This window comes from Apteryx mantelli, chromosome 17 (genome assembly GCF_036417845.1).
Source record: "Apteryx mantelli isolate bAptMan1 chromosome 17, bAptMan1.hap1, whole genome shotgun sequence".
Taxonomy (NCBI): Eukaryota; Metazoa; Chordata; class Aves; order Apterygiformes; family Apterygidae; genus Apteryx; species Apteryx mantelli.
In genome coordinates, this window is record NC_089994.1 from 1413129 (window position 1) to 1426991 (window position 13863).

A 13863-nucleotide genomic window follows, 5' to 3' on the forward strand; every position below is an offset into this window, starting at 1 on the left:
GACAGTGTTTCCTGCACATAGATTAATGTAAGTAACTACTTTGCTGCATTTCACCTCATTTTTCTTTGATTCTTGTTGTTGTTGTTGTTGAGTTCCTAGACTGCCTGCCTGCCTGCCTGTGACTGTCCTCCTTTGCCTGTGATATTTCTCAGGCAATGAGACCTTGCTGATCAGTCTGTGTCTATGTGCCTAGGTCCCTGCCCCTTTCTCTGCTTTAACTTGTTGGCCAGGTCCAGCTAAGCTGCACAGTGTAGTCCTGTTCTCTCTTTTGGGCTTATACAAGTTCTGTGAGCAAAAGCGGCAGGATGGAAAGGAGATGGTCTACATAGGGGTAGACTGTCCTGAGAGGACTGCATAGAGAATTCAACATCTTCAAGAGCTCAGGTAATGAATTCAGGACCAACTCCACATCAAATCAAGCTTCGTTTTTTCCAGTGTTCACAGAAAAAAAAAAAAAAAAAGTCTTTTGGGTTTCTGTTTGTTTGTTTGTTTATTTGTTTTACAAGATAGGGCGCTTATTTTTTTTTATCCCCAACTGATGAAGTTCCCTACTTATCTTTTTATCTCCTAGGATTTTCTTTTATTTCCTTCTCTCTCCTTTGTATTACTTGTATTACTTTTTTATTTTTCCTTCTGATGGCCAGCATGTTTTATCAAAACCATTTCTCAGCAAGAAGAAAAATCTGGTTACAAAGATTTCTGCTCTATATGGAATAGTTCAAGCTTGGAGGGAAAGACCACAGTTTTAATCATAGAATATATGTCTTCCCTCTTTTTGGCTTTGTCCCTCCTATTACCTTTATTTCCCAGTGGCCTCCTCCTTTATCACCATCCTCTTTCTGCTTTCTCTCCATTCCTTACCTAAACAAAAAGTTAATGTCGCTTTAAAGAGATGCTTTTATCTTTCTCCAGGATGCATTTTATCTCATCCTAAAATACAGATTTAAGATAGACTAGAGAAAGAATGACTGAGAAATGTCTATCTTTTTCTCCATTGGCTATAAAAGGATACTTGAGTAAGGAGCTCAAATGCAAAAACTTACATGTTGTTAATAGTGAATTCCTACTCTAACCTAGAAACTAAGTTTGTTGTTACTGTTTGAAATGGTGTCTCCTTACTCTATGTTGTTTCTCCGTGCCTCTCCTCTCTTCTCTGTCTTCCTTAGACTTTTTGTGAGTAACCGCATGCATCTCTTTCATTACACTACATTTCTCTACCTGTCTCCGCTCCCTCTAACCTTCTGAGGAATTGTTTCCTCCACTGACCATCTTCTATTACTCACTGCAGCTCAGTTGTTGCAGATATGTTGAACCATATGACTGTCACAGAGTTCCTTCTCTTGGGCTTCCCCTCCCTCCACCATCAGGAGTACCTAATAGCAATCATTCTCCTGGCTTCCTACCTGGTGATCTTAGTTGGAAACCTGCTGATCATCGCCTTCTTTCTTTCTGACTGAGACCTCCACAGACCCATGTACTTTTTCCTCTGCAACCTCTCCTCTTTGGAGATCTTCATCACTACGTGCATCATACCCAAAACAGTAGCAAGCTTGTTGATGGGCAACAAAACCATCTCCTACCCAGCTTGCATAATTCAGTCCTACTTCTACTTCCTCTTGGGCAGCACTGAGTTTGTCCTTTTCGCTGTTATGTCCTACGACCGTTATGTGGCCATATGCTACCCTCTTCAGTACCCCATGCTCATGAACAGTCAGCTTTGTGTTCAGCTCCTGTTGGGGTCATGGACTGCAGGCTTCCTGGTCACCGTTGTCCCCACTGTCCTAGTTGTCAGGTTGCCCTTTTGCAATGCCAATCGTATTGACCACTTCTTCTGTGAAGGTATGCTTTTGATCAAGTTGTCCTGTGCAGAAACACAGACTGTGGAGCTGATAAATTTCATGACCTTTTCCATCATCCTCCTTGGCTCACTGGTCATGACAGCAATGTCCTACTTATACATCATTAACACCATCCTTAGGTTGCCCTCAGCTTCATCGAGGAACAAGGCATTCTCCACCTGCTCCTCTCACTTCACCATTGTCATCTTGGGCTACGGTAGCTGCATCTTCCAGTATGTGCTGCCTTCAAGTCACCACACTTCCTATTACAAAATAGTGGCCCTGCTCAACACAGTGGTAACTCCTCTGATGAGCCCCTTTATTTTCAGCCAGAGGAACGAGCAGATGAAGAAGGCCCTCAAGGTGGGCTTGAAGAGAAGTGTGATAATATCCAGAAAATGTTTTTCCTTCTGAGGAGGGATTTTGTAAGTGGAGGGAAAAGGGAGGGGGACGGAACAAATGATTAGGATTCATTTGCTGAAATTACACCTTTCTTTCTTGGCAGTGTGAAGTTTCATGAAATCACACCAGTTTCTCTCCTGAACCATATCACCATGATACGAGCTAAACCTTATATAAGGATGCCTTTCAAATGGTCTAAAAGCACTTTACAAACCCTGGTGAATACCCTGGTGATGGTGTTTTCTAAGAGTGGAAACTGAGACAGAAAGCAACAAGCTGAGGAGTTCCTCCTTCCTCGGCACACCAAATTCTCAAGATGGTTCACCTTCCTCCAGTTTGGATGCAGCTTCTCCTTGTCACACAATCTGGTTTGCCTGTTTATTTTGGTGGCAGAGCTTTGTTGAACCTTCTTGCCTTTAGAAAGAGACAGAAAACAGGTGGAACAAATGAAAAGGAGAGCAACAATAGCTTTATTTCTCTGCTAAGTGGCACTTACTTCTCCCCATTAACCTCCTGGTAAGGACAAGAACAGAGACAAAATAAAGTCTATATTACCCATCTAACATCAGCTCTCTTTTAAGCTGCAACAAAATCCAGAATATTGGTCAGTAATTTAATTGTTGAGTAACAATGCAATTGTCCACAGGTCAAGCTTAATGAAATAAATGCCCAGTCCTTATGACACAATGCTGTCAGAGTCAATACTTCAACTAATAGAACAGCCTCATGCAGTGGAATTAGTTTGTCCACATTTGTAACTTAAATGCCCTAAGCTGAGTGCATTGCCTGCCCTCCTGTGATAGTCTAGAGGATTATATCATCTCCTCTTACGCTAGTTGTCCACAGTACTTGAAGTATACTGAGCATAGGAGGCTCATCTGTTTAATAGAAAATGCCAGATGCACTGAACCACATGCTGGGTAATGTGTTATAATTTGTGCAAGTGAGGGACTTTTGATCAGTGAAGTCTGTCCTCTGTAGCCCCACGGATTAGACCTTAAGTTCTCTCCAACCCCTTCACCAAACAAAAGCAAACAAAAAATTCCTTTTCTCTAATCCTTGTCATGGTATTGTCATTTTGTAATTTTCATGGATTCATTTTCATTCACGATTTGCAAGACAAATATATTGTTTTGGAATGAGAATCAAAAGCAGTATTTGTTTATTCATTTTAAATAAAAATAAGAGATTTTCATTCTGAGAGACTTTTTTTATTGTTTAAATCACTCACTCCCAATAGTACAGAAACACAAGATGGATGAGTTTAGTCTTAAATGCCTAGCATGGAAGGTTTGAAGTTATTTAGTTGGATGACTCCTATCCCCTTTAAGTTGGCAAAGAATCCCACCAAGGCATCTTCAGTGAAGAGACTTTGGAATCACAAGCAGTGCTTTTAACTTAGCTATCTTAGACATCTTATTGTGAGAAATCCTCCCCAATCTCACTGAGGCACTAATGGCTCTGATATTTCTGGATAGATAGCTACAGTTTGACTGTGTGAGAGCCACACCTCTGGTTACAGCACAGAAATAACAGAACCTCACTGTTTGTCCACTGCTACCTCTACACCAATATCTTAGGCGTTTGCTTTGCTCTGATGGCATGGCCTCCAGACTGTTCACCTTATTCACACCAGGGAAAAGTCCAGGTGCAGTGGTGGGACAGTTCATTCAGGAATTTGCTTCTTCCATTGAAGGAACAGGTCACTCGAAGAGTTCCCCCTTGCAAGGGGTACAAACAAGACTGTGCTGGGTGTTGCTTCCTCTGCTCTGTGCAGACATCAAACTGTATTTTATGCCCTAAGGCATGCAGCACATATCCTCACTGCCACACTACAAAACAAAACAAAGCACACGTTTTGTCAGCCATGATCAACAGCCCTCACTTGATTTCATGTACCTTGAATGGAGGAAACGCACACAAAACGACATGCCTGTGTCTCTGGGCTGCAGGGGCACTACGTGGGCCAGCAGACACCCAGGAGGCCCAGAAGTTAAGCAGTATGAGCAGCATTTCCTGACAACAGGGTCTGCTTCCTGTAATAAATGTGCACAGTAAATAACAGACTTTCTTCTGTGGATAAAGGTCCCCTAAATAGCTACCCACCTCCTTGATACCTGAGCTGCATGAATAATGGATTTTTTTTTTAACAGGTGAATTGAAAATGAAATAAGTAAATAAATAAAAGAGGTGGACTTTGAGGACTTTGCTAAATGAACACAGAAATATTCTTGTCCACTGCAAACCCTTTCTTAGATCTAAAATGTTACGTTCCTTCTGAAAGCACTGACAACAGAAGTTGCATTCACCCCAGCCAGCGAGAGGGTGGCCCTGAAGCTCTTGTGTTGCCTACTCCTGTAAAGGCATCAGTAACATGCTCCATGAATGTGACAGGAGAAAGCAAGTGCCCCAAGTAAGTTTCTAAGATCTGCATGAGAGAACGTAGGCCAGAAATCATTTGCATTCCATTATTTTCTTTCCGGAAGACTCTGCCCATGCTGCCATCCAACAGAGTAGGTCTTCTTTCTGTGTAAAACTTTCAAACATTTTTGCTTCCTTCTAACAGAAATATGATGATATTCCTCTTTAGTTTCATCCTAAATTATAAACCAGCTCAAGTGAGATAAATAATTTTCTACAGCTGCCTATTCCTGTTCCCAAGTATAAAGGGAGGCCAAATGATTAACACAAACTAAGACAGCTCAACTCCACAAGTGCACACATTATTATAAAGGCTGTTAACCAAAATCTTAATAGTGTTCTGCGTGATTCAAACATAAATGGACATGATTACATGCGAAATATAGTCCATTTGCCTGTTTTTCTGAATAGCTGTGGGCTTAGTAACGCAAAAAAGCTGATGGTAGCTTCAACAACCAATGGAGATGTTCCTTATACAGATAATGCAGGTGAGGTTATACAGGAGAATTATATGTAAGTTATAAAACTATTTAAATAATTGGCAGATCATTAATGATACTTTATAGCTCAAAGAAATACATATGAATGGAGAAAATACTTTTTTTTTTTTTTTTAATAAGATTACACGAAGAAGTTGACAGGAGAGTTTCTCAGAACATTAACACAAACTAAGACAGCTCAACTCCACAAGTGCAAAGGCCACCCTACCAGACTTCTGCTAAGTCACTGTTTTAACAGAGGGACTCCATATGATCTTTTGATAATGCACCCTAAAAGCTTGGGAAGAGAGTTTCCCCTGTGTCAGTATGATTCCAGCCCCCCAGTTTGTTGTGTGATAAGCACAAAAGAACAATCTACAGATAAGCAGCTTGTAGCAGCATGGGTGCCCTCTTCGCTTTCTGCTCCCTGCAAGGCATGGACCTGGCTGCATATTTCAAGCACTACGCAAGTCTAAGAGTGAAGCGTCTTCTGGAAAAGGAACTAAGGGATGGAAAGAGAATGGTCATGAAGGGATGTGGCGGATGAATGACACGGACTCAGGAGGATTTGCATCCTGAGACATTTATTGTTTATTTCTGAGTATATTTAAAAGTTAGCTGCTTCAGTGGTTTCACAGACACACTTTGCTAAGCCAGTCATCATGCAGATTATGTCACAGGTAGCCAATCATTACACTGATCACGCACGCAGCGATCATGCCTTGTACCTTGCTACTTGTTTAGAAAAGCTGTCTTGCCCTTAACCTTGGTTCCCACTGGCTTCTGCTAGTTTGTCTGTACTTTCTCAGGATGTATCATTCCCAGCTGCACCAGTGTCCTCGGGTACGTTTGTCTGAGGCTCCTGTTGCTTGCTACTTGCAACTTTCCACCAGTTTAACCCTGTCATGACCCTCCACAAAGGGACAAATGTTGAAAGAGGAAGATAGAATTAAAATTTTCAAAACTACCTCTTCATGCCATGATAGCGACGACTTTAATCCCATAAACATTACTACACATCTGGCACTGATTTTTTTTGCCATAATTATGAATATAATTCATGTACCTGCTTCCCAGCTATCCTAAACACAGGAGGTGTTCCAAAGCTATATTAGAACAGGAAAATATTAAAACTCAGTTTGCTCTTTCTCAGATCAGGTGACAACAGTCTGTGCAGTTTTGGAATCTATCTCCTGAATATGTCTACTTCATGCAGATCACTAACCATCTCTCTTGGGCTGAAGACGCACATTCAGACAGATGCATGCATGCATGGTTAAATGCATCTTTTCTGTCATGATATGAACGATAAAAAAGAGCTGCTTGGGGATGGGATTATCAAAGGCAACCTGAGCATCTTGATTAGAAGAGTGAGGGCTGTGTAAAAGACAGAAAACCCTTTGCTAGGGGTTGGCAGGGTGTTGGGTTTTGGTAAGAGATACACAATGATTAGGGTGCTGTAGAAATTTTTACTACAGTGAGGTGGAAGGAGATGGCTGAGAAAGCCTTCTGTCTTTCTCTGGTAGAAGGGGTCATCAAAATAGTGAATAGGGTACTAACACATCCCATGCCTGGCAGAATTGAAAGGCATGGGAATGCTGCTCAGCAATTACCAACATAACAACGTGGATATTCCCCAGGAAGGTCATAATGCAGATAACTAGAACCAGCAGGAAGAAGACTGAAATTCTGGGACATTAGTGTACCCTAGAAGGCTACTTTTGGTAACAGATGTCCCACTGTCCCACGTCTATTCCATAGGATAGCACTAGATGGCCACTGGAAATGGACATTCATGAAGTTCATTTGAAACACGCTAGTGTAACTTTGTTAGGCTTAAACATGAGAAACAAATGAAACCAGAATACATCATGTGCTCATTCAAAACTTTTGTGCTTAACAAAACTCTTAATTTCTCCTACTAGCCACCCTGCAGATTAGAGGCAATGACAAGCTCATTAGGGTTCCCACAGTCTTACAAACTCCCAGGGGAAAGTTGCCCAGTGTGAAGTGAAATCACAGGAATGAAGTGTCTTGGAGGTTTAATGGGGCTTACTGAGGGCTGTTAGAGATAGAGCTGCTGCCAGAAGTCCATGTCTTTCACCAAGCACTGATTAGACCAGACCATCAGAGGCACCACTTGCAGGAAGACAAAGGAAAGGGACAGAGGTTCTTCCCTCAAGAAGCACCTTTGATGTGGGGTGCCTCTTCCATTTTTGACACGCATGCACTCACAGAGTTTTAATGCTTTGCTTCAATGCAGTCTACACATCCCTGCAGCCCCAGCCCTGCGTAACTCTCCCCACATCATCCTCCGTCCTCAAGCAATGCCTCTCAGGGATGAAATATAATCCTTGCAACTTCAATTTTCCTGATATTCCTCAGTCCTAGCCTGCAGGCCTCCTGCAACCTGACCCCATTTGCTGGTACCCAATGTCTTCACAAGGAACCTCATGGTATCCGAAAACTGCTCCGCATCCCCCAGATCCCACTGTTTGAGTGGTGCCTCTCAATCAGAAATCACAAGCCATGCTATGTAACACCTGCCCTTTTTATCCCTGAACTTCCACTCACCACCAAAAGTTTTAGTCTTCAGCTCCTTCTTCTCCCAGCTCATAAAGTGGGCACTTGGGATGCTCTGTAGTGTGTAAAGTTATCTGCACGGGGCTGGTAAATGAAACCAGGGCATGCAAGAAACTGGCAGCCACCTGCTGCAACAGCTAGATAACAGGCTGGATATCCTAGGACATGTAAAATGGCACTAGACAGCTGCTTAAGCAATTAAAGGCTGATCGGTGGAATTACTCCCCAGCCCTATGAACTGAGTACATTTCCATGTGAGATCAACTACGCAGCTCATGTGGAGGTACCTGCACAAGAACACCCACAGTCAGGTGTCTAGCTCTCTGAACTGAATCTCCTCCGAGGCATCTTCCTTAGGATGATTTGCATCCCATTGGAAAATCAACTTATTCTCTTCATTGATGGCCAGGGTACATCAAGCTGTGGCTGTCTACACTTAAAATATCTCAGTTTAGCCAAGGCAGAATCTCTTCCTGGGGTCTTCATTTTTCAAGGATAGTGAACACTTTTTACATCCAAACCCTCTCCCCACCCCAGCTCACCCCCTGCAAAAAAAAAAGCAAAGCAAAAGAAACAAGACTTGAGAGCTGGAGAAAATGCTTTGCTGTGAGGGTTTCAGATTCTGCCATAGGCACAGGAACTTCCTCCCACGGAGCCCCCTCCCCAGCTAGCAGGGAAGAGCAGGGATGGGGTGCAGTAAGGAAACGTAGCTTGCGAGCTGTATGGCAAGAGCTGTGAGAAGGGGGTCAGATACCAGTGTACTGTTTAATAGACTACAGTCAGGAAGCAATCAAGGGGACATTTTACCCTGAAGAACTTCAGAAATGAACCCTGAAGAGAACAAAATCTACAAAATTGAGATGATCATTGCTGTAAAGGAAGAAAGAAACAGCTGCTGGTAAAATGCTATGGCTGGTCCATAAATTGAACAGTTGCATAGAAGCCTCCCAAGTGTGCACGTCTAGTTTTGAGGGATGGATTGGGGGAAAAACAGGATAGAGGACAGTGGTTTTTTACATCGTACTGCCTAGCAATGCCAGCACCAGGGTTTGCCACCAAACCCAACTCAGACTTTGCCACAGAGCAGGTGAGGACCCTGGAGCACTCAGGCAAGTGAGAGCTGGGGCTGGCAGAAGTACAGTACCTGCACAGCTGGAATAACATCAAAGATAAACTACCTTTGGAACCACGCTGCTGGGTATGGCATGGCATTATCCTTCACAGAGAGGCTGTTCACTGCCTCTCTCCATCCTGGTGGATAGCAGGAACAATTTTACTCGCCCCAGAGCAAAGCTTCAGTGATTGACTTTCCAGCCATAATCCTGGTCTAGATGGTATAATTAAGAAAACAAAGCTTAAAATAGATGAAATCTTCAAAGCTTTTGTACAGCCGGGGGCTAGTGCAGGGGAATTAGCTGCCTGATTTAGAGTTTAGGTCTCAGCTCGGATCTTAGCTTAGCTTAAGCTCAGAGCTAAGATTTAGACCTGAGCTTGCACTAGATGCTCTGACAACTGAAATTAGGTGGAAAAAATTCACCTGCATATCTCCGTATTCGTATTTCCTTATTCCTGGGGGTAGCAGGACCTTAATATCCCACACCCAGATACTTGATACTTCCAGTTTTTTGCAGTGCAGCCATTTCAGGCCTTCTCTGAATGCCACACAGCTGACACCTGAGAGAGAACTGAGTTACTTGCCAAGGCTTGCACTGTGGAGCAGGCAGAAGGCAGAGGCAGGACCTATCAGCCACTTCTGGAGTTGCATCCTTATTCTTCAAGTGTCCCGTATGAACAGAAAGCAACATGGAGCTCCAACAAGAGCATGGAACTGCAATGAGATCAAACTCCCAATAACACACTGAGGAAGAGGACTAAACTGTCTCTTTTTTGTTGGCAGTTTGCACTATGTTAACCAGATGTGGACCTAGAATAAGATGATGCCCAGGATGAGATGGGAGCTGGGGCATTTCTGAGCAAGAAAGGAATAATTTGGCACAAGCTTTTGCTTTTGCAAAATTGAGTTCTTATGTATATTTCTTTGCTATATCAAAGCACTGTGTGAAGGCAAACTGGACCTGATTTGTCCTGGGTGAATGCATGTTAAGCCCCCTTTCTACAGCTAGAATGGCAGCTGTGATGGGGAATGAGAAACAGAAGTGATAACTGCAAATAGCTAAAGAATGGAGGAGGTGCAATCAGTCTCAGACAATTGTATACACCTTGGAGAAAGCTGCAAAGTCTAAGTTGCTCTTCTGTACTTCCTCTGGGGTCCATGGAGAGAGCCTTCCTTAAGGAAATCCATTGCTTTCTCATTCATTTGTGCAGAGCACTTCTGGTAAATCACTCTCTTCATAATGTTTCCTGTTGGTCAAGGGGACCATGTCTTCATCTGGAGGAAAGATGATGGTCCACAATGGGAGCAGATACTTCTAGAGTGGTTTCAGCTGCCCACATGAAGTAGGATAAGTCATGCCTCCCAAATTCTACCTTTTCTTCCTGGGGAATCAGAAGAGAGGCTCGATGATAAGGTCAGATGTAGATATTATATTAAAGACATCTATACTTGGGCAAGAGAGATCCTTCCGCAGACTTTCAGGTGGCAGAATTAGAGAGCAGTGAAGCCACTTCATTCTGACTGGACATAAAGGAAAAAATGACCACGAGGAGAGTCAGGTGCTGGAACACATTGCCCAGACAGGCTATGGAGTGTCCCCTCTTGGAGGTTTTCAAGACGCCACAGGACAAGCCCAGAGCCTCCTGGTCTGACTTCACTACAGACCATGCTCTGAGCAGCTGGGCAGCCTGGATGACCTCCCAGGGTTCCTCTCTCCCTTTCACACTCAGTGGAGAGGCAGAGGAGTCTCCTTGTCATGAGGTGCAAGTCAAAGAGAGCTGAGAGGAATCATGCCCTCCTGCTCCCCTTGACCTAAAACAGGGGCGGAGGAGAACGCTGTGCACCTCCCATGCAGGAAAGAGGAATCCTGTGTGCGAGTCTGTATCAGTAACTTGGCTTCCTCTGGCTCCCAGCAAGTCAGGTACCTTTGCCTCTGGGAAAGGTCTGGGTTTCCTCTCTCCTCAGAGGGCAGAGCCTGGCACCTCTGAGGGTGAGTCATGGCATCCCCCATTGCAAGTCTCCAAATGCCTGCTGACTCTGCTTTTCTGCCCACTGAGCACTCATGGAGTGTGCAAGGAGAAGCTGTGGCACCTGTCTCACTCTAGTTCTGCTCCATGAGTTTGAAGAGACCAGTGCTCATTCCCCTGGCTCCTTCCCACTCTTCCTAAGAGCATGCTGAAAGGCCATAGAGGTGTGGGCGAGGGCAGCTCAGAGCTTTCATCCCCACAGGGCTTCAGTTACCCAGGGCTCACTTTCTGCAGCACAAAGAGAAGCTGAGCTGCAGCAAGGACCTTCAGAAGACTCACTTGTGCCATAAACACCAGAGACACTGCAGAGCAGGTGACATTCAGGTGCTGCTGAAGACTCACAGCAGAAGATGTGGAAAGACGGTTCACAGCATCCTAGTCCAGATGGTTTTGCTCATGGGGATCTGATCCGGTCTGATAAACTCGGAGGAATAAATTCTGGACAGCATTGCTAATTGCCACAGTTGGTTTATTCCTGCTGTGATAGTAGCCCACCTGGTGAGCCCGTCATCGATGTCCACAGCAGTTGGCCAGGTTCACCGCGCTGCACCCAGCACCCACTCCATTAGGGAGGGGGAAACGTTTAGAATTTGCTGCTGCAGGGTGCGGAGGGTGTTGCGCAGCCTGGCATCCTGGCGCAAAGCCCCCGTCTTATCAAGTTCCCCTCTAGTAAAATAAACCACATCTGACCCAGCATCCCACAACCTTAACAGCCACTCTAATAACCCTTCATGGGGTTGCTACCTGTAGCGCCCCTGCATATCCTGCAGCTCTGATGCTTTAAAATCACCAGCAGTTGTGGTCCCTTCAAATTGACTGCATGCAGTCTGGTAAGCCGCTGCTCTGCCACTGGCTGGGCAGCTGCCTCCCCTTCATGCTCTGGGTCTGACTCTGAACCAGGGAGGTCGTCACAGTCCCAGATATTGCCATCCCAAATATTCATTCACCACTTCTAATTTTTCAAATATACTTCAGAAAGGAAACAGATGGGTCTTTTCCAAAGTATTCATAAATGCACTCATTATGAACCATCCTTGTGTTTGGCAGGTGCTTTCCTTAAAGCTCTTCTAGCTTTTCCTGAGCTCCATTGCCCTTCAGAGCTGCCTGCCATGGGATGCGCCACCAGTGCCCTGCAGAGGCCAAGGGCTGCTCCTCTGAAGTCCAGTGTCTGTACTCTGCTTCTATCCTTCCTCAAGATCTGGCACTCCACTATTTCATGGGCATTGCAGCCAAGGTTTCCACTGATGATCACATCCCCGATCACTTCTTCCTTGTTTGCGAGTACCAGAGCTAGGTAAGCATCACCCTTGCTGGCCCTTGTTGGTGGGTGTGCTAAAAAGTTGTCCCTGACACCCTCCAGAGACCTCCTGGACTGCTTGCACCCTCCTGTTTGCCCTTCCACTGAATGTCAGGAAGATCAAACTACCTCCATAAGAACCAGGGCCTGTGACACAAAGACTTCCTCAGGTTGCTTAGAGGAGACTGTGTCCACCTCCTCACCCTGCCTGGGTGGTCTGTAACTCCATCACAATGTCACCCTTACTCTGATGTGCACCCACAAGCTCTCACCCAGCCCCTTGTCTGTCCCATGGAAGAGCTCCACACATCTGAGCTGCCCTGTCACACTAAGGGCATCCTCCCTCCTCAGCTTCCCTGACACTCTCTCCTGAAGAGTTTGTACCCTGCTATTGCAGCCCTCCTGTTGTGTGAGTGAACCCACCACATCTCGGTTATTCCAGTCATGTGGCAGCCCTGTGACAGCTTGTGCATCTCCATCTGCTCCTGTCTGTGCCCCAGGCTGCATCCACTTGTATATATTTGTGCTGCAGAACCTCAGCTGTGGCACAGAGTGCCGATTGGTCATGGGGAACCATATTACCAAGAGCCAAGGACACTGTGTATGCAGTGGCCCACTTCAGAGCAGAGGCATGCTGGCACAGAAAGCAGGCAGCAATGTAAAGGTGAAACAGGGTTTCCACTAACAGAGCAAACGCTGTGGTACCTGAGGCCAAGGAGAAACAGAGTTGGGCTGTGCAGAAATGCCTGAGAACGCTCTGCAGCACCATGGGCCCTGTGACAGAGCTGAACTGATCTCCGGGAAGGACAAGGTGCCACTGAAGAAGTCCCTGGGCCTGGGCAGCCTGCGATCCAGCCACCCTGTGGACATCATTAGCATAGTCCCTGTTTGTACCATCTAGGGGTGAGAAGAGGTTCAAGAGGAGGAAAGCTAGAAGTGTTTGAGCGTGCAGAGACTAGAGTGTAGACCTTGGTGTGATGTGCCTCCCATTTATGCAGCATGCTTGAATGCAGGTGGGATGGATTTGGCCTAAAGGTGGAGGTGGCATTCAGTGCTTTGGGCACGGGTAGGAAACCTGAGAGGCACTGGGGCGCTTGCCCAGCAACCGCTCCAAAAAGACACAGCTGTCCTGTAGGTCTTATGCTTTAGCTCCTAGAAGCATGTGGTTTTGCTGGATGCCTCAGGCATCTGATAGGACCCTGCTGGGATATTTTTATGTCACTGAATCAAGTGTCTGCACTGAATTCCATTAGCTGTTTGCACTCTAGGATGTCCATATGTCTTGGCTTTGTAGTGAGGGGAGCTCTAGTAGTAGTTCTGGGTTTCGCAGTATAAGAGAGATATAGAGCTACTGGAGCGAGGCCAGTGAAGGGCTACTAAGATGATGAAGAGACTGGAGTATCTTTCATATGAGGAAAGGCTGAGAGAGCTGGGCCTGTTTAGCCTGCAGAAGAGAAGACTGAGGGGGCATCTTATCAATGCATCCAAATATCTGAAGGGAGGCTGTAAAGAGGATGGGGCCAGACTCTTTTCAGTGGTGCCCAGTGACAGGATGAGAGGCAATGGGCACAAACTGAAACACAGAAAGTTCTGTCTGAACATGAGGAAAAAATTCTTTACTGTGAGAGTAACAGAGAACTGGAATAGGTTGACCAGAGAGGTTGTGGAGTCTCCATCCTCAGAGATATTCAGAAGCCATCTG

The 13863-nt window shown here is 45.2% G+C and overlaps 1 protein-coding gene across 1 annotated transcript; it reads left to right on the forward strand.

Moving 5' to 3' along the window:
• Positions 1 to 1466: 1466 nt before the first annotated feature.
• On the forward strand, positions 1467 to 2189 carry LOC136993567 (olfactory receptor 6M1-like; the record flags this gene model as incomplete). The annotated part of the gene is made up of 1 exon (XM_067307256.1): positions 1467 to 2189. A coding segment is annotated over one exon (723 nt), but the record flags the coding sequence as incomplete, so codon positions are not given.
• Positions 2190 to 13863: the final 11674 nt, after the last annotated feature.